This window comes from Aptenodytes patagonicus, chromosome 5 (genome assembly GCF_965638725.1).
Source record: "Aptenodytes patagonicus chromosome 5, bAptPat1.pri.cur, whole genome shotgun sequence".
NCBI classification, from domain to species: domain Eukaryota; kingdom Metazoa; phylum Chordata; class Aves; order Sphenisciformes; family Spheniscidae; genus Aptenodytes; species Aptenodytes patagonicus.
The window spans coordinates 52,393,848-52,414,799 of record NC_134953.1 but is presented as its reverse complement, the minus strand read 5'-3'; the positions used below and the strand labels follow the sequence as shown (position 1 = coordinate 52,414,799).

The window sequence follows — 20,952 nt, the reverse complement described above, 5'->3', positions numbered from 1 at the left end:
TCACCAACTCAAACACTTCAGCCTACTACCATTTTAACACACCAAAAATCTTTACCTAGTAGAATCTCTTCTCGCACAAAAGAAAGAGAATTCATCTCTCCAGACTTAGAGAAAAGGTGGAAGGGAAGCTTTTTCTCTGCTTGTAGCAAAAGAAGAGAGTTTTTACTCATCACTCCTCCTTTACTTAAAAGAGAAGTAGTATTTAGATAGAATTGTAATACAGTAATACAATTTATTGACCAATAAATCAGGAAAAAAGCGCAACTACTCTACTGCAAAGGCAAAGGACTACTTTAGAATGACACAGAATCTAGTACAATAGTGCCATGTGGATCCTGTAGTCAACCAGGCAAGATCATGAGAAATGATGACTGCTTGCCCTTCTTAATTAGGGAGAGATGGGACCACTGCATAGATCCTAAAGAGAGGCACACTTAAGACTACAGTTCTTGTCCCAGACTACAATACTTAGGTAAAAGAAGCAACACCAATCAGCAAATAATTTTTACAGGAAATATGTGGGGGAATAGGCAAAGTGTTTGGAATGAAATCCTAGAAGGAAAGTAAACTTTCTGGGATGGGCAGAATTTGTTTTGTTTGTTCTTGAACTCTGCACAAGAGTCTTACACATTCATCAATGAGGACATCGCAGGTTAATCTACTGTGTGTAAGCACAGGCGCTGACAAGAATCCTCTCTCCTCCATTCTTAGCTCTGCCTAAGAAAGTCAATCAGTGGCTACATCTACACAACTTCACATTATTTTCTACAGCGGTACTGCAAACATTAGGTTTTTTCCTACAGTATAATTATTTTCAAATACTTTTAATATACTTGATCTCTTTTCCAATCTAAAAGACTTGCCAGCAGTTTACTGTGGAGGAGAAAAGGATGGTCAACACAAAATAGCACTTTCTTGACAGCTTTAGCTTTAGACATGTGCTGCTTGACCCTACAGCTCAACTTCAGTTGCTTAAAGGCAGACTCATGTAGAGGGACATAGCCAAAAATGATCCAGGAGTCAAAGGGCACTCACTCTAATATACTTGTTTTAATATCTAACACTGCTAAGGTAAGTAAACTAGAGGAGTCTATCTCCAAAGGTGTTCCATGGAGTCTATAAATTAAGTAGATGGGCCCACTCAAAAACTTTAAATAAATTACTTAGTTTGCTGAGAAACAAAACTTACCCCCCCATTCTTTAAGCAATACTATATCTATTTCACACCAAGAGGTTTTCCTTTTTTTTTTCCCTTTTTAAAATTTTAATTAGAAAGTAACAGGAAAAGAATTTAATTATTTCACAAATGCAGCCTTTTCATAAACATACAATTATGTTCATTTCATGAGAATTTATCTTCACTGTGAAATCAATTGTCACAGTCTCCATTTACTGTACATTACCAAGTCACATTTGATTCCTGTCAGAGAACTGTTGACTTCTGCAGTAAATCAAAATGACAGATACTGTTAGTTTCCTTCTGCATCTATCCCCAAGCCTCAGCTAACTCAAGATGGTTTTTCCTTCTATGCAGTGAAACAAGCATTTTCCTGGTAACTATATTTCAGAACTGGAAAGGTTTTCATAAATGGAAAAAATGCCGTGCATAATCCAGGAAACTATTGAAATGTACAGTATCAGAAACATATGGCTGTAGCAAATACCTATGCAGTGAGGGGCTGGGAATGAAAAAGAGAACAAGCTTATTAAAATTCTTCTCCTAAAGGGATTTTGCTTGAAAATTAAAATACTTTAATTGAACATTAAGGAGGTTTGCTTAGTCAATGAAAAAAATGCTGCAGATTATTGGGGGGGGGGGGGGAAGACATACAGAATAATCTCCATGCTATCATGGAAGCTGGAACAGATGATTTTGCCTTTGTTCTTTAATGACCTACATCTTAAATAGCAAACCGGTTCCATAACCAGAACCCTCAGTGGGCAAACTCAGACAGAGAAACCCGATTTCTTTGTCAATTGCTAAGGTTTTTTTAATTAAAAAAAACAACCACCCCACCCCCCAAAAAAAATACAACCAGAAACTAAGTTAATTTGTACATGAATTTTGAAAAGCAAGCCATATTCACACACACACACCCCCACCCACCCCCATTCAGAAACCAGAAATCAACAGATTAGCATAAAGTAAAACAAAAACGAGACTCCTTATTTCAACAGATCTTTGCCGATTCCCTGTTTCAGTTTCCCTAAGAATCTGGGACAGGGAACACAGTCCCCAGTTGAGGGCCAGATCACTTTACTCAAGCCCCAGTATCCCTTCTTCTGCTGACACAATCTATGAATTGTGACAATCTATGAATTGAGACAGTGGAAAGTGATACTAAAGTTGTTTTGACCAATTTGGGCCAACAGGTAGATTTTTAGAAATATCAAAACCCAGCTGTTTTATAGTAACATAGGAATTGCCGTTGTAATTAGAATTCAATAAATATTTCTTCATGAACAAGTTCTGCCTCCTTTTAAGCTGGAAGACTGCCTTCATAAACAGCCTCTCCCAAGTCAAAGTTATTTTGTCATCTTATCACTGTGCTGTCATGTCTTAACATGTTCATATAGATATAAGGATGTTTTTAGAGCAGCTTGCAGATGCTGGAGGGTCTACTCACAGCCCAAATGGGCAGGGTTATTACAGATATGGCAAACATTTTAGAAATCCGATTTTGAAACCCTTGTTGTCCAGTGTGTAAGGAGATGCAGTGAAAATGTGAATGTGCAGCTATATAACACTCAAATAAATCCCAAATTTGCCAATGGTAATGCATGCTTCTCTTGGATTTTTCACAGCAGTTCACTGATTAATATTTAAGATGATGAAAATATTCAAAGCCATTAGCAAAAACAAAGGAGAAACAATGAGCTAAAATTAACAGATTTCTCACGGAAGGAACTTAATATGTACAGCTGATATCAAGCCACCAGGACAAAGTTATCTTTCTTGACTGATGTAGGTGCAGCGTTGGGACGATTCACACATCTATAGCAGAATAATCAGAATTACATTTATTTCCAGCATCAGAAGATCATCTACGTTTTTAAAAACATAAAAAGTTTTTCAAAGCTTTTTTCTGTGCGCCAGAAATGCAAGTGGTCAAGTGTTTGAAATCTTATTCCCAGCAAGTATGTGTGCGACATACTTTCAAAGGGCATCTCCTGGCAGACAATGTCCACATGTAGGCTAGCTGAGATGTCAGCAGATGTAGGCAAAGCCTTCATGGGGTAGTTCAGAGTGAGACTCACATTGTGTCCTCATGTTTCTGGGGCCAGCAGAAACTTGACAGCCCAGAAATCCTGTGTTTTGCTTTTGCTTTGCAGGAGGGAGGGGCATGCCTTGCTTTTGAAAGGACTATTTCTGGCTAGTTCAGAAGCAACAACAGCTGGCTCTGCAGGGAGCCACATCCAGCCCTCATCATCCTGAACAACATCTGAATGTATTGCCAAGCTTTGGCGATGCGAGGGGGGAGCAGGTGTGAAGGGACTTAGCAGAAGAGAAGAGGAAAACAAGGGCATCTATCCATGCTACCACCGCAATTAATTTTACTTATTTTCCTGAAAAAGAACTTACAGAAATTGCACCTTATCTGCTGAAATGCAATTCCACTGAGACAGCTGCAAATGCAACTCTCCTCTTCAGTAAAAAAAAATAAAATTTACAGGTCGCTTTTATGTCTAAGTGTTGTCATGTTTTCTTGACTTATTTGTGCACAGTAATCTGAACTGGCTGTGCATCAGGAGTAGGCTTCCATAGGGTACCCACACCACTTAAATCAGCGGATGGAGTCTGAAAGGAAAAGTATGAGGCAAACACTACAAAGCAAAGATTCTAATTAATTAGGGAAGCAGAGGACTCTCATTTGTTCTCCATTCAGCAGCATTTAAACCCAAACAAACAATAGAATGACTCCCAAGATTACAGACAGGCAAGATTTTCCACTGGAGAAAGTGAAAAGCAATGACGCTTTTGTGATTTACACCAGTTGAATCTGGTCACAAGGTACAGAAGTCATGAATGTTTTGGTAAGCCTAGGTGATTGCCAAACAAAACAAAAATAGGATCAGGAGATGATTATTCAGCCATACAGAAGAACTAGATGACTAATCATGGAGCTGTTTCACCCCATGAGTGGCTAGGAGGACACTAACCTTTCATCCCATGGTTATGCAACAGCAAAGCGGCAGATAAATCAAGAGTATCAAGATATTTGTTCACTCAACATAGTGGAAATACCAGAACTGCACTCCCAGTTATTAAAATGCTCCACTAGATACAGTTTTATAGAAGTATCTGCAGAATAGCACATTTTCTTACCTCTGCTCCGTGTTAAACAATCCAAAGATATGTTTGCTAGACATGAAGCTCTTTTCAACATCTCGCACTTTCAAGTTGTCCAAAGGAAGCATATACTTCTTCTCTTTTTCCTGGGGGGGGGGGGGGGGGGGGGGGGGAAACCAACAGATTAAAACAACACTATGTGAGAAGTCTCAAAGAAGCCTGATCTCAGCAAGCTCTGTTCAGTTGGTAATGCCTTCAGTACATTTATTATCGTACGGGAATATCCAAAATTGAAATGTCTGCTTATCTTTCATAGACATACCTGCAACAGAAATGAAACCTCAATTCCAGTTCTGTTTTTCACTGACCCTTTTAAAACATTTCCTAATAAAAAAAATTCCATCTTGAACACATAAGCATCTACATTAATTGTTCTTCATTCCTCTGAATTCTAAAAAGAAAAGGGTCAGACTTAACTAAAATGAAAGTGTCTAATCAATACAGAACTCTTCTACCATGTGTGCGTAGCAACTGGAGTAACCCGTGACATAAAATTCATCTCTATCTAGAATTACTATTATTAATTATTTAGGGATGGTATTTGATGATCCCTCCAGTGGAAAATACAAAAATCATACAAATCAAAATCATACCATCATCGAGGTTTTATATATACCATATACAAACAAAACCAGACTCTAATCTAACCAGCTTCCAAACAGGAGGAATATCTATTCACTCTTGCTGTAGCCAACTCCTTTTACATTTTCAACACAACTCTCATTTACAGCACATTCTCATTTACAGCACAATCACTATAATTTCACCTTTTCTAGGTTTCTTGCTACCTGTAACTCCAAATTAAGGACTAGTGACACTTTCAAGATACTTTATGATGTCAGAACAAAAAAGCCCTAAGATTATTAGCTGTTCCCATTGTGTTAAACTTCCTTCAAGTCCTCATACTGATGGATGAACCAGGGCAAACCTCTCCATTTTGCTTTGGAAATACACCTGATGCTAAGTAGAAGCGATCCAAAGACAAGAGGGGCAACACTTGCATCCTCATCCCCCCATTCTGGTTTTGCACATCACAATAAAATGGCTGACAAGGGTACTAACACAGTACAGAGTTTAACAGCTTTCAAAGGCCATTACGGGACTGTTAAGGCTGGTGCCATTACCATGGCAGCAATGAAGTGGGGAGAGGATTTATGCCCTGGAATTTGTGCAGCAGATACCAAATGGGGTTCTCGTGAATTTGGCTACCCAATGACTCTACGGAAGTTCAATAAATCACCAAAGCTGGAAAGCTTAGGATTCCTTCACAGTCCCTTATCTGCCAACATGAAGCAAGACTGACTAGTCTCTGTCTAGCCATCATCAGAACTAGCTGTAAAGTCTAGCACCCATTGCACTTACTGGAGAATTGTGAACTGGGACATCACTTATGGTAGCTGGCTCAAGTAAGAAATACACGTCATAATAGTTTATTGTATGCCATAAAACAGGGCAAAAGGCACAAACCAAACGAGGACTCATTTTTCTCAAAACGTATTTCCCAGAAGAAATACACACAAGTAACTTCCACTGCACAGAACTGGAAGAAGTCCTAGCCAGACTGAGATGTGTGTACTGTGAGGGCAGATGCAATTCAACTTGGCTAAGCTTCAGCAGATTGCAAAACTAAACTGGATGAGAATGTACCTAAGAGTGAAACTATAAAAATACAGTGACGTGTCCAACAATGGCTCACTTTCCTAGACAGCGTCATAACAGGCCTCAGTAAAGGAAAAAGCATATTTCAAAGGCCCTCCTGGAAAAGCATGGTTTCTACTGTCTTGTTTTGTTGAATAAAAAAGTTCTCAAATCCAGTGTGGAAGTATTACATAAAAAGTATCTGATGGATTTTCAAACTACCTCTAGCTTAGCCATCCTAGAAATTATTACCCACAAAAGATCATACATATGTATATTCTTCACTCTCTCATCTAACAACAATTCTGATGAAGGAGTCTAGTCCTGTGCCAGTCTATAGCTATTTACCACAGTTCATATCTATATTCTGCTTCCACTTTCTGAACCTTTGGGGCTATCCCTGAAGATAGAGTATACCGTCATCCATTCAGTAAGTATTACCACTAAGATAAATAAAACTAAGCAAAGTAAATTCATAATTTACCAATAAAAAAAGTAAATAAATAATAGTAAATGAAACTAACTAAAGAACTTATAGATCAGATATTTATGTATAAAAATTAGCAGTACTGTCCTCTAATACTGATTTTTATTGATATGATCCGTTTTGATATTATAAACTTATGTCCTAAATAGTTCTGGTAGCATTTAAAAGGTAACAGTGTGTTAGCTTTGCTGCCACAACAAAGTGACACACACTTGAAAAATATCCTAGCGTATAAATTCAGGAGAACACATATTAAACTTTCTATTAAAAGGAAATAATTTTTTTCAGTTGAAAGCTGGACTGCATGGTAACGTAAGATACTTTGTTTTCTATTTCAAACGTTTAAGACAGGTTATATATTTTAAAAAAAATCTTTTGGGCAGAAATATCAATGTTATTTATTCTATCATAACTAAGAAAAAAAACTAGATAAGCTTAATTTTTATTCTTTAAAACTTATCTTTCACTGTTACAGAATATGCTTATAATGATTTACTATTCAATTATCAGAAATTTAAGTTTCTGATTAAGTGTTCGTTCTGACAGACACTATTTACTGACAAACCAAGCAACCACAGATGAGTAAAAATAGAAACTGATGAAAAAACTATACCAAAAATCTGATTGTCTAAACAAAAATTCCACAAGCAGGAAAGTTTTATAAATGTTTGATGCCCAGCTGTGAGAAAGTGTTTCTTCTGTAGCCACCAGGAAAAAGGAAATGCCTACTGAAGGCTAAGAAGTGGTTGGTATTTATTTACACGGCCTCCTACCCACATGCTGAGACAGAGCAGTTTCCAAGAAAAGGAAATCATAGGGTGCCTATGCTTGAAGCTAACAGAGACAGCATGTCATATATGAGAGATCAGACCTAAAAACTGCTTAATTCCAGGAGAATGGTATTACTGCAACATTAAAGTGCAGCAGCAAAACCCATAGCAACTTTTTTTTTCCCCTCAAAGAGAAAAAAAATATGTATAAATGGAGCACTAGCTAATTCAACAGCAGATGAGCCCAACATCATTTCAGCCTTAGCTCAATTAATATTATGTTATGGCAGGGCAAAAAAAGCTCCAGCCAGGACTATCTGTCAATGTTTCCCATCCTGAGAGGCTGACAGCATCAGAAACAGAGAATGTATGAAGCCTGGGAGGAATGGGGCTAGGCACACTTCTAACAAGTGGCAACATGCACATAACTGTGGGTCCAGTTTGTCCCCCTCAGCATTTGTTCTTTTTTATTTATAGATTTTTATTTTTATAACGGGGCAGAGAACTTAAGCGTGACATGAGGGGAAAAACCAGCACATGCTGATCTCCTGTAAAGACTTTGCCTCTCTTTTTCCTATACAGAGTAGAGGAGAAGAAGGAAAAAGTGGGAGGTAGCACAGCCCATTCCTGTCTCTGTGACATGAAAAAAAAAAAAAATCCCCATAATGCACCTTAGAAAAACAAACCAACCTGCTAGCCTAGGGAGGCCTTCCCACCCTTGAGACGATGTTTCACCACTCGTGGGCATAAGTAGCACTCACCTCCTTAATGGACTAGTTCTGTTCTCTGACAGGCGAGTAAGCTGCCAGGAACTGACAGCATGATGTAAATATGCCATATTACAACTGCCCCTTCCTTCTGCAGTGTTTAAATATACTAAAAATAAATACTGCTGAAGTCCAAAGTGGCACAAGGGATGCAAAAAATACAACAGCAGGTCCCCTCCCCCCAGCAAGGTGTCAGCCAGCACTTCCAAGCTAATGAACTTCCATTTCATTTTCAGCCGGGGCAGAAATCATTCTCTGCTCTTGGAACTTTGTAGGCTCCATCAGAACAGCAGAAGAAACCCGGGATACTATGTCAGCTAACTGGATTATAAGGGGAACAGAATTCCTTTGCTTAAAGAAAAGAGATTGTTAAATTACTTCAGCTTCTTCCAGTTATCAAAGGTGATTCTCATTTTTATTTGTCACTTGAAGATGGCTACTGCACAACAGCAGCATGCAGGACAAACTCTACTCCCCATTTCATAGCCTGAGGAACAGAAGCAAAATTCATGCAGGACAATTCAAATATATGATGCTCAGATTCTGAAAGACAGGTCTGAGCCTGAGTGTTGGTCTAATCACGCTTTCAGTTATGTCACAGGGAATTGAGACGGTTTGCTCACCACTCTGTAATGCTTTTTAGAACACCAGTTTCCAACTGGGGCGTCATGACACCAACCAAAACCTGCCTACACCGATTGTAGGGACCACAGGTTCAAGGAAATCAAGCTCCCAACTAGAAGTGCAGGCGACACTGGAAAAGTTGGAACAAGGTCTGGTTTACAGCAGGATTCATTCTGTGCGTCATTTGTATTGAAAGTCCAACTCTCAAGAGTAATTACTGCGCACTGATAGCAAATATAGGTATCCGTGGAATACCTCTGCCATTAGTATGAGGCATTAACAAGTATTAGGCATTAATGAGGCAAAACAGTGAACTACTTTAAAAACATAAACCGAGGAAGACGGCTTTGAATTAAAGCTTGGGAACAGCAGATAAAAAGGTTGGCATTTCTCCCTCTGAACTAGATTTCCAGACCAACACTACTACTCTCTGTATCTGTTTCCACATTAGTAACTCAGGCCTAGTACTTACCTGACTTACAGGCATCGTGCTAGACCTTGTTTCTGCAAGTAGCTAGTGATGGCAGGGTATCATTAAGGTATCCTGCAACCAGGGTGCTAAAACGTGTAGGTGGAACACCAAAGCTGAGCAACTATTTGGCAAAGCAGTTAAGCAGCAGAGGCAGAAAATAATACCAAAATGAAGATATTCTACAGAACTGTACTATTTTAGATGGCTGGATCACTACCCTTCATTTTACAGACAGGAACAACACAGGAAGCAGTGGCTTGTGAACCTGCTGAGCCAGAGCGATCTACATTAAAGAAAGAAGAAGAAAAAAAATAGGAAGTGTAAGGAAATGCTGGTGGTGGGCTGAAACTATACCTGTTTACTCCTGAAAAGGAAAGGCTCAGAATTGTTTACACCTTAGAAGCTGTTCTCACTACCAGTGCAGAATAGCCTACTCTCTGGCATTTGATGAAAATGCAAACTATTAAGATGCCTCATAGCAGCTTTTATAGTATTTAAATCAATATCCAAGAGTTAACCATATTCTAACTTTAAATATACCCAAGAAAATTTTGCTGTGTTTCTATTTCTATTTTTTCTCTCTCAGTTTAGAAAGCCACACAGCATCTTCACAACAGTCTCTGCTTTACCACACTTGGCTTTAAAGCATACTCTGAAAAATGAAGCATGAGATATTCACGTTACTGCAAACTTTTGAAGAAAAACAAAGCAAATTATTTTATTACAGACAACTTAGCAATGTGGGATTCAGGCCTGAACATGCTCCTGGGTCTAGCTGTAGAAAACATAATTCTGAACTGTCTATACAATGAAGGAGCTGCTTTAGCAGAAAAACAACGCATAAACATTCTAACATTTTTATGAAAAGCATAGCAAAAGAATACTTAAAAAGTTGTAGATAAGACCATTCTTCTTCCACATATGCACCTCTCCCTCCAGTCTTCTACAGTCAACTCCTACGTGGCTTTAGCTGTTGATAACAAAGCATTGAAGCCAAGCACTTTTCCAAGGGTTTCTTTTCTTTGACCACTGAAACCAGATTCAAACCACCATAGATTCTGATTCTTCAATAAAGCCAGCCACATGGGCATCAAGAAGCACTCTCACACGTACAAATGATTCCCTATGTGCCCAAGTGAAAGTTTTCAGACAAAAACTTTAGGCAAAAAATGAAAAAATATTGTCTCACTCCCTGAGATGACTCCACAGGCTGGGTATAGCTGTATATACACCCAGTGCTTGGCTTCAATGCTTTGTTATCAACTAAGCTAAAGCCACGCAGGAGTTGACTGTAGAAGACTGGAGGGAGAGTGCATATGTGGAAGAAGAATGGTCTTATCTACAACTTTTTAAGTATTCTTTTGCTATGCTTTTCATAAAAATGTTAGAATGTTTATGTATGCATTGTTTTTCTGTTAAAGCAGCTCCTTCATTGTATAGCCAGTTCAGAATTATGTTTTCTACAGCTATACCCACCCTCCACATGAAGGTGGATTACACCTCCATGATGCACTACCATTCCCCTTTCTGCTCAGCTCTCACTGTGTGCCAGGAGAACTCTGTAGCTGTGCTACACCACAACAGATGTACATTACCTAGAGAGCAGTTTTATTACATGTATCTATGTTGACAAGAATAATCCAGTATGACATATTAGAGAGCTGTCACATATAGGCGCATATATAATTAAATATTAACAAAGACACAGAAAAACCATTATGCAACATATAAAAGAGAAACAATTCTAGGAAAACACTAAAGAATAAAACGAGAGCTCCAAATTGAAAATCTCAGTACAAAAATGTGACAATGGCTTAGGGCGATAAGCCAGACCATTAGAAGAAAGGAGCACATGGCACAGAGCACAAATACCAAATCTTATATTCCCTCAGTGTTACAAGACTTCATCCTCTGCCACGGTGGAGATAATGAGTTCCTTATACAAATCAACGCTGAAAATGCCAAACCTGAAGCTGCAGCTGAAAAAAGAGATATTTGGTGACAGAATCAAGCTATTTCAGGTTTGAGTTATTATCTTTTTATATTTTGCATTTGTAATATCTTTTCTAGGCAATCATGCGTACTCCTGGCACTTGCAATTTTTTCCCAATCTTTTGGTACCTTTTCCCACAACATATTATTTAAAAAAAAAAAAAAAAAAAAAATCAACAGGCACGTTATATCTCTGGTGTTTCTTCTGAATTCAACTATGGGATTAAACCTGATGCTAATGTTAAAAGCAGTCCTTAGTCTGGTCTTGTCATTCATTTTACAGTGTGTCATTCATTTCCCAGTGTTCTTCTCTCATAAGAACCGGTATTGAATTTGTTTCTGCACTTCCCTCTGCCCAAACTTATTCAGGAATAGAACCACAAGACTTCACAACTCTGTATTTGAAATACTTCACCCTTTCAAGAAATGGTCACCGGTGTCTTTCTGGAAAGGAGTTTACTATCCTGCTACATTTCAAGACTTCACAGAAGGACACTGATATAGGATGTCTCTACATCACTATTTTGCAGCACAGCAGTCCAACTTTAATGAAGGGTTTACAGGGAACTGAAGCTGCAGCTTGCATTCATGCAGCACACACCAGAGCAGAACCTCACAATCCATCTGCTCAGAGCTGGGCAGCCCTGAATACCTCCTTCTCCTTGCCTGGAGGAGAGGATGGGCACAGCACACAACAACGAACGACCAGAATCCTTGGGGAGTGCTGTGCTGAGCAACCAAGCTGGCCCTTAAGTGGGAGCTAACAAACCTGCTGCACCAAGCTAACTCCATGTGGTTGCTGCTGGTACAGCAGTCCCCACGTTATGGTACCCAGATAAACAGCTTTCCCATCATCCATCTCTCATTCCCTCAATAACGAGGGGTGGCTGAGCAGGCATCCCATTGTATTAGCGCAGAGTCTGAATGGCTGGATTAAAAAAGAAAAAAAAAAATCCAGCTATTCCACTGGTACTCCCTGTGCCTTTACACAATCAGTGCATCAAACAGAAGTGTAATAGTTTCTGGAATATATAACAAATTCAACATGATTTAAGATTGCCCCTCTTCAAAAGAGGTGTTTATCATCACAAGTGGAAGGGCTGGTCTTTCACTGGTCTGTGCTGTGGGGATGTGCTGACAGTAAAAGCATCAATCTGAGAAAGGGCCTGATGAAGAGGACATCTCTGTTTAGCTCTTATTAGGATCTTGAAAGGTCATTTTGAATTTGGGAAATCTTGTCTGGGAAAGAAGCCAGCAATCCCTCTGAACTGAAGTGGCGCTGGCATTTAAAATTGAGAGAAAGCCCCAACTGATGAACCCAGTTGACAGTCTGGAAAAACTCTGCTGGATGCATCCAGTGGCTGCTCCGAAGGTAGAGGGGGAAAAAGAGTACCCTTTGACCTTTTTGTCCCTTGCAATCAAGCCTGCTTATGACAGCTTGTTTTTCTCTACTGGTGCTCAAGTTTTTATTTTTCACTCTTCACCTAGTGCAGATCATCCAACAATCACAGCGGTTTGTGGGAGCAACAGTGCAGGATGAAGGGCTTTGGTGCAGCATGTCTGTGCTGGCAGAGGGCACGGAGTGACAATGACATACCAGTTCCTGGGAGATCCAGCTTTTCAGTCGGGTACAGCTTTCCATTCCTACAGTTTACAATTTTGCTTATTACCTATAGATGTGTGTGCCTAAAAAATGCTTTTTTATATATGTACACACACACACGTTTTGGTGGTGGGATTTTTTTTATTTAAAGGAAAAACGTAATTCCTGAAACCTATTCTCTTTGAATAGAAGTGCAGCTCAGATTTCAGTCTTGAGAAGGTGATGGCCTGAGTGGACGAACCTCTCCAGTTCTAATGACGTCTTGCATTAGGAATATTAAGTTAAGATTGAAAAAAACCAGTAAGTTTAACTGTATTTTCAGCTTCCTGGACTCCCTTAACTTGCACATAAAAAGAGAGCCTCTCATTTATAAGCCTCCTGAAATTCCTTGGTAGGTAGATGAAGAAGATACACCTTTGCTACAGTACCCTTGTTTTCTGCTGGAAAGGCATTTCTTAAAACTATTCTAGCTTTTGAATGCATTTCAGTTTCTATAAAATGAATCCTAGAAAAGCTCAAACTCAGGAAGCCTCCAGATACTTTTCTTTGGGTACCAACTGAAGTATCTGGAGAGACACTAGATCCTTTGTGTGTGTGCATGCGTGTGTGTGGAGAAAAAAAAATATCCTTCTTACTAAAATCAAAATGATAAATACGCAATTACATAATTATGTAAAAAACATTAAGCAGGATTTTCCTGAGGCGACACATCTGTGTCTGCAAGACTCCTGAAGATGCAACAAAATACACACACACAAATTAGTTCATGGCATTTATGCTGCCCTACTTGCTTGTTATCATTAAAAGCTTTCAGACAGTAATCAGTTTCACTGTGGTGGAGATTACTGCTAAATGCATTAAGAAGTTCACGCCTGTAGCAATGGTCACTGAAAATATTTTGGAAAGCATCCCAGAAGTATAAGACTTTTTCCAGACATCCGAGAGAAACTCTGCTATGACAAGCTTCTGGTGTCAAGACTTCTCCTCCACCACCCCTCTTTTTTTTTTTTTTTAATAGCAGCATTTTTTGAAAGGTACATTTCAGCTTTTTTTTTTTTTTTTTTTTTTAAGCAAGCCAAAATACTTGGATCATGGAAAACATTAACTTCTGAGACAACTGTCTGAAGATATCTCCTTCCTTGCTCTACATAATATGGCTAAATATACTCTGGCTTCTTAATTTCATGAAAGAAAAACTGTTGAATTATAACAAGAGTGAGAAAACCACCTGCTTACTCTATCATAACAACATTTCTGTTTTTTTGTAAAATAAGTAGCCCTGGGGATGTTCCTATATTAAATAAACAAAGAAAATTAATAATCATCAAGCACTATTTCTACTTTATATCAAGAACATTACCTTCAAATGCTAAGTGACATATGCCATCAAATCTTCAAGGGAGTGGGTTTTGAAATGTGCCTCAGAATTTGACAAAAGATATCCTAAAATAATTATGGTGATGTGCAAGAAAACCTGCAACCCTCTGTCCTTGGAATTTAATAGCTATTAGATTAAAGCCTCCTTAGAAACATTCATCAGGAAGACTGTTTCCATGAAACTGTCCCAGACAAACACTCCTGAAGCTCATAGCCAAAGTTGTTCCTCAAACTGACCTTAAGTTGTCTCTAGAGTGTAACCTGCTAAAGACAGAAGTTGCTTCTCAATGTACCTCATCTGCCCCAGTAGGTAGTTTAACGCGAGTGGGGATTGCAGACTTTATCATAGCAAACCCTGAACAATAACTGAACTCAGAAGAAGGAACCTGACAAACATTGGCATGGGAATGTGGAAAAAAAAGTTAGTAGAACATCCAAGACATCATAAAACTATTAGCCTTAAGAACAATCAGGAGCTAGAGGACAACAGCAAAAAATGCAACATCAAAGCATTCTTTAAAGCTACTGTCATTTTAAAAAGTGACTGCAAGGTGCTAGGCAGTGTTAGTCTACTACTGACTCCTACCACTAGGAGTACGTGCGGAGGGAGGTGTGTGTAGGACAGCTGCCAAACATGGTAGTTTTCAATCTGCAGATACTGCATATCAAATGAAAACGTCCAAGTGTTGCTCACCCACAAGCAGCTCCTTCCTGATAACAGTATGTTGTTTTTTCACATGCGAATGTGTGTATCTTTTGAAGGACACTCGACACATTGCTAGCTATTTCCATTGTGCCGCTCAGCTGTTCACTTGCAGTAGCATACAGAAAACAGAGGTCCTGTTCCAGCATCACCCTAAGGGGAAAGTACGTCAAGCTTACAGCATACCTTAACGACACACAACTGAAATGGAGGGACAAATTCTACTGCCTTGGCCACATGCTCCCTTTAAATACCATGGCAGATGGTGAACTCAGGCAGATGTCAGCAGGAGGTACCACAGTTTGGGGAAGCTTAGAGAAGCACCTCTGGAAGGGAAGAGACATCCTCAAACAGAAATAACCACGACTGTTCACGTGTCATCACTGCCCTTTTGTGTGATGGCAGAACTTGATTAATTTATTGACAGATCACCTTTGCCAGTTCCATACATGCTCACCTTTGTGTCATTGCTGAATCAGAGCGACAGGATAATACTCATACACCAAAGTCTTAGAGACTGTCAAATACTTGGCACCGAAGGCAGTTCTCCTGCAGGCCCAGAGCAGACAATGCTTATGTCCAGTAACAGATTATCCAAAGCTGTGTTTTGCAGCCAGCTAGAACAGAGCACATAGCTAAGAAACGGGCTAGTGAAACACTCTGCAAGCATAAACTTAAAGCAAATCTTCAGTCATGTGGTATCAGTTTCACTACATTAGAGGTGACAGCTAGAGGCTTCTGCTAAGAGACAGATTGTGCATTGCCGCAACCAAGGCCTACGAACAAAGCAGGACTGCCACTGTGCAGTGTGAGAGGCACCGGATGGAAGTGGTGTGCTGAAGTCAGGAGACAACATCTGTGATGCTTCTGGCTGCCAGATTAACTTCCACCAAAGCAGACACAAAGGCTCAGGCAACCAGAGATTCCATCATCATTGCTGTGAGCAATGAGCACAAAAACTGGGCAATGAGAGTATCTCTCAAGAGTATCAGCACCTGGGAGAAGGAGGCATTTCCCTTGCTTCTGCATGGTGGATGAGGTCTTCAGTAACTGCCAGATTAAGAATCTTGAAGTTACATTCTTTCGATATCGCAAAATAACATCCTTACTAATAATTTAAAAATATTTTTAATTGTTTTTCTACTTTTCTCTGTATCTCTTCCAATCTAAACTAACGCCAAACTTTGTCTTTTATTGCTATGACATTTTAAAATATGTCATTTCTCCTCTGTATAAAATAACATCATCTTTAAAGAATTCCAGTTCTCCTTTGCCTGGATTCCTGCAATCAAGTATTATTCTGATTCATACCTAACACCCTCTTTTATTCCATGCTGTTTGCTTCGGGAGGAAAATACAAATTGAATATACCATTGTCTAGACTAGAAGTTGTGTTAAGATGACAAACACCTGCATTCACTTAATCATCTCTGTTAACATACCGTTAGTTGGACTCCCCAAGAACACAATTAGGGAAGGAGCTCTTTCCTAAGAAAAAAACCTCTAACCAATGATCAAAATAGCTGCAAGAACTATCTTCATCACGCTCTAAAAATTTGCAATGTGCAGCTTGGATAGATACTGTTGGTGAAGTGATATTACGAAAATAAGATTTAAGAGAGTCAATAAACAAGATGTAAATTTTTGCTCCAGCAGAACTGCCTATACATGCTTAACCTCAACTGTTTCAAAGAACCTATGAAACATACAATGTCTTTGAAAGTCTCCAGGAGTTTCAGAACTATAAACAAACAATGACAATGCAAGACGTAATGACATTGTTGCAAACACAGAAAAGACAAAAAAAAGGCATACTGAAATCTGAAAGTTGAAACGCCTGCAAAAACATTGAATTCTTATAGTATACAGTTGTACTACAGACGAGAAAGATGACACCTCTGCTTCTCTGGAAGAAAGTAAAATATTTATTAGGAAACATAGCACTTCCTCAAGAATATACGTCTTCATCAATGCTGACTCAAAATATCGTAGACTATCAATACACTGGTCCTGAACTTGCAGGACACAATTATATTTGTAAAGAATCACTCCAAAGTATGTACACTAATTCTACATAACATTGACATACGGCACCGAATTCCCAGACAGTCAGTCAAAGTTCTGGGCAGGAAACCAAATTCCATGATTATTTTTTTTTTTCTTTAAACACTATGTCAAAACACTCCTATTACTCGTTACTTGTGCTTTGAAAGATATACTCCATTACTCCTTAACATCGTTAGCTTTTACAGATACTGCAACCAACAAGGAACTGCTGCTGGAAAAAATGTATTACAACTGTTTTCTAACACTGACATATTGAGATTGTTTCAACGTGAAAGAGGCATGGTGACAACAAAAATCCAAGTAAAGAGAAGATAACTAACTTACAAATATAGGCACAAACTCGAATTTCAGTAAGGAATCTATAATAGTGAAACAAACTATCAAGTACTAAAACTCCCAAGTTTATAATTTTCCACATATAAATTCATTCTAGGATCAATTCCAAAAACTGGATTAATACAACTAAGCCTTACTGGTGTAAACCATCTCATTAGTAGTCAATGACTTAATTTCACACACAGTGATTCCTAATATCAACAGAGATAATCTTTTAATATGTTCTAAAGTAATAAAGAACATTTTAGACAAACATTTTTTCCACTCATTCTGTTTTCAAGACACTCAAAGATACAAAGCAGGGAGGACAGCTTATTGCAAAGTTGCCTGTGCAACAAAATTTAAAAAATACAATACAAAACAAAGAAAACGTTTCAGCTAGTTCCCCATCTGCCCTCCAAAAGCCTCAAAAATATTGAAATAAAATGTTGAAATAAAATGTTCATTAAAAATATTCCAAGTCTGCCTAAGAGCTACTTAAACATCGTATTCAGCAATTTGATTTTCTGTAATCCATTTTTTACATTTACATTACCCAAACTGAATGTATATTTTAATTATTTTCTCAATTCATTCATTTTGCTGAAATAACATTCTATTCCCCTTTGAGAATATTCCCAAGTTTATAAAAACTAGATTGTCTAGCAGTTTAGATTTGTTTTAAATGTCTAATAATACATTACACTGAAATGGTTTGAAATAATGAGAGGTTTATACTAATACATTACCAAACTATATAATTACTAGTAATTCGCAGAAAAAAAGTACATGGCAATAGACAAGGCTAAATGCATGTATATCTGAATAAAATACATTACAGAACTACTGCCGTTACTCAAAAAAAACCCAAAACAATCCTACCAAAACCAAGTGTTATAAGCCTGGAAAATTTACAGTTAAAAGAAATTCATGTTCCCTAATGGAAACAGAATACCTCAAATGCATTTCAATCTGCCCTGAAATTGCACTTTAGAAATGGGGAGGGGGAGAACCTAATTCAGACAGGGGGAAAATATACTTTAGTCTAAGAACACAAACCTAAGATTTTAAAATCAAATTCATTTGGCAGCTGCACAGAGCCTTTACAGGTGAAGCCCAATTCCCCTTGCTTTTCTTGCATTCACTTCCATTTCCCCATTCACCTCTCACATTTCCTGCTGAAGACATTTGGTGCAAGAAGTGTTTTTAAAAATAGGAACTACTGAAATGCAAAGACGACTTTGGCCACAGATTTTATGTGGACAAAGACCACTACTTCTAGGGACTTTTTGCAGAGAAGGCCACTGTTTGTAAAAAGACTGAAACTATATGTTGCAGTCTTACAAAATAGACACTACCTCCTTGTTCAAGGTAAGTGAAGATGGGAATGCAGTGGCCTCCTCCATTTTCAGCGGGCATAAACAAAATCCCAGACCCTTTCAGAACACTAGGACACAAGATCATCTCGAAGAGAAGGACATCATGGAATTTTTCTTATGCTCACTGAAAAGTATGGAAAATTTTATATAAAATAACAGGCACATGCCCCTTAATCTGAAATAATTATACTCTGATTACCATTGGATTCTAAATTCTCTGGGCTTAAACAACACAGCTGAAAAGTTCTTCATTATTTCATTATTAGGATCATTTAGCACAAAAATTGACTGATGTCAGGTGCTGAGTTTCATAAAACACATTTCTAATTAATTTGAATTATGCTGCAAGTTCTCAACTTACTCCGCGGACTAAGAAAATCCTCATTGCCCTCACACACACACATCCACACAGAAACAGCACTGCTTAAAAAGAAAAAAAGCTGTTAATTACAGAATCACAACACTTGTTCCCTATTTATCCATATCCTAAAGGGGAGGTCGGGGTGTGGGGGAGAAGAATCTAGTGAGGAGGACTTTAAAGCAGAGTATCTCAAAGATGAAAATGAGAAAAATGAAAGACCTACTGATAAGTTGAACACACGGTGACCTGGACAAGAGGCTGTAGAGGTGGGAGTAAGGTTAGGAAAGGGTTATGGAAGAAACTGCTGCACAGGTATCTAAAATGCCTGTGGACTGACTTACTAATGGCACACAAAACAAACCACAGAAGCTAGAACTTTTCAATACAGAATCAAAATTATTACTTAATTGACCTAACAGGGACCTAGTGGGATAATTCACATAATCTGGAAAATTGACATATCTTTATATTCTTGTTTAGGAAGCCAGACAGAAAATAACTGGGAAAGCATCATCTTTCATATCCAAAGCACACGTGTTGGTGTGGGATTGATGCCAAACGGGGGGTGATCTTCTGAACATTCCTGGAGGCAACTAAGGAACAAAGAATATGTGCATCACCATCACCGGAACTTTCGGTGATCACTATAATGATCCATGGACAGGACTTGGTGATAATGAGGTATTTTAACTAAAAGAGAGACGCCATGGAAAAAGCTGATCCACTGCTTGGTTGAGGGGGAAACCTATTAATAGGCAATGTTGAGAAACCTCCAGTATTCAATCCTTCTTTCACATTACTCTTCACTAAAAAGCCTAAAAAGCAGTAAAAATTATTATGGTTAGATACTGGGGGAAAAAAAAAGTTTAAGAAAATTAAGCACTAGTATAAACTGCTAAGTTCAGTAACCATCCCCCCATTCTTTCAGTTCTCTCAAGTGGCTCAGTTTTGAATCAACAGCTTAAAGTCATAAGAGTAAAAACTCTGTAACTGATGTGTGTAAACCTCTTATCTAAATCACATAGAGTGAACAGAAAAGCAAACCTGACTTAAAAAGCACCAGGGTTCCTTGGAACTAAGCCCTACTCTTAGTCTGCTATTTACACATTGCAGCTAGCATCTTTGCTCTACAAGACGACATGCAGTCTTCATCGAAAACACAGCCTAACTCAGAGATTCTCAGATGTTTTTCTATTTTAAGCACATTCTCTTTTCCTCTCAGCTCTACCCCAGCGCAATTTTGCATACTCTAGGCCTGTATCTGCTCGCTCCTTCTCTCCAGAACTGCTTTTTGAAATTCCCAGCTCCCATGCCATGCTCCTCAGGAAGGTGCTCGGAGTGGTGTGTCAGACGCAGCTTGGCAGAGGTGCTTGAGACAGAGGCATGAGACAGGAGCTCTAACGACAGAACTAAAGAACCCAATTTACTAGGATTGGTGCAACTACTTATCAGTGCAGGGCTGAAAGACAACAGCACCCCGTGCTTACCCAGCATGAGAACTGCCAGTCTACAGAGCAAGCTGCCAGTACAAACCAAACCCAGAGAAGAGGGGCATCTGCTTTCCACCACACAATGGCAAGTCCAGCTGAGCAGGAGACTCAATCCACAGAGGCACCTTCATCTTCCAGAGAAGAGGTCAACATCTGGTTCTGCTCCAAAAACAAACAGGTCAAGACTCTGGGAAATAACGCACCACACCTTCCTTTATCCCCTCCTGGCTGGGTCCTAGCCTAGCCCAGGAGTAGCCAGTCATCTTTTCTATTTGGTAGGTTAGGGTGTTGGTCCATCATCTCAGTGGCAAATAATTTGCAGAAAAGCATCATTTCACGTATCTTAAATGAAGGCTATAGGAACACGTGCACTGTACACAGCAAAGAAGGTCATTATGGAAATACTAGAGAACTTAAAATTCTAAGTTCCATGTAACTTGTGCCAATAAACTGTTGGTTATCCCCAAATTAAGCTTGCTATATAAACCATCCCTAAACTGTTGAGATAATTTTTTTCATAAGCAGGGAGAAACACAACTACTAATGTCTTAAGTCC

General features: G+C 38.8%; 1 protein-coding gene across 6 annotated transcripts in view; it reads right to left on the bottom strand.

The window, feature by feature from the left end:
• DNM3 (dynamin 3) overlaps window positions 1-20,952 on the bottom strand; it is a 181,285-nt gene that overhangs the window by 63,073 nt on the left and 97,260 nt on the right. For all 6 annotated transcript variants that reach the window (XM_076339776.1, XM_076339777.1, XM_076339778.1 and 3 more), the window contains one exon: window positions 4,328-4,437. In XM_076339776.1, the coding sequence (XP_076195891.1) occupies window positions 4,328-4,437 (110 nt within the window). The remainder of the gene's footprint in view (window positions 1-4,327; window positions 4,438-20,952) is intronic.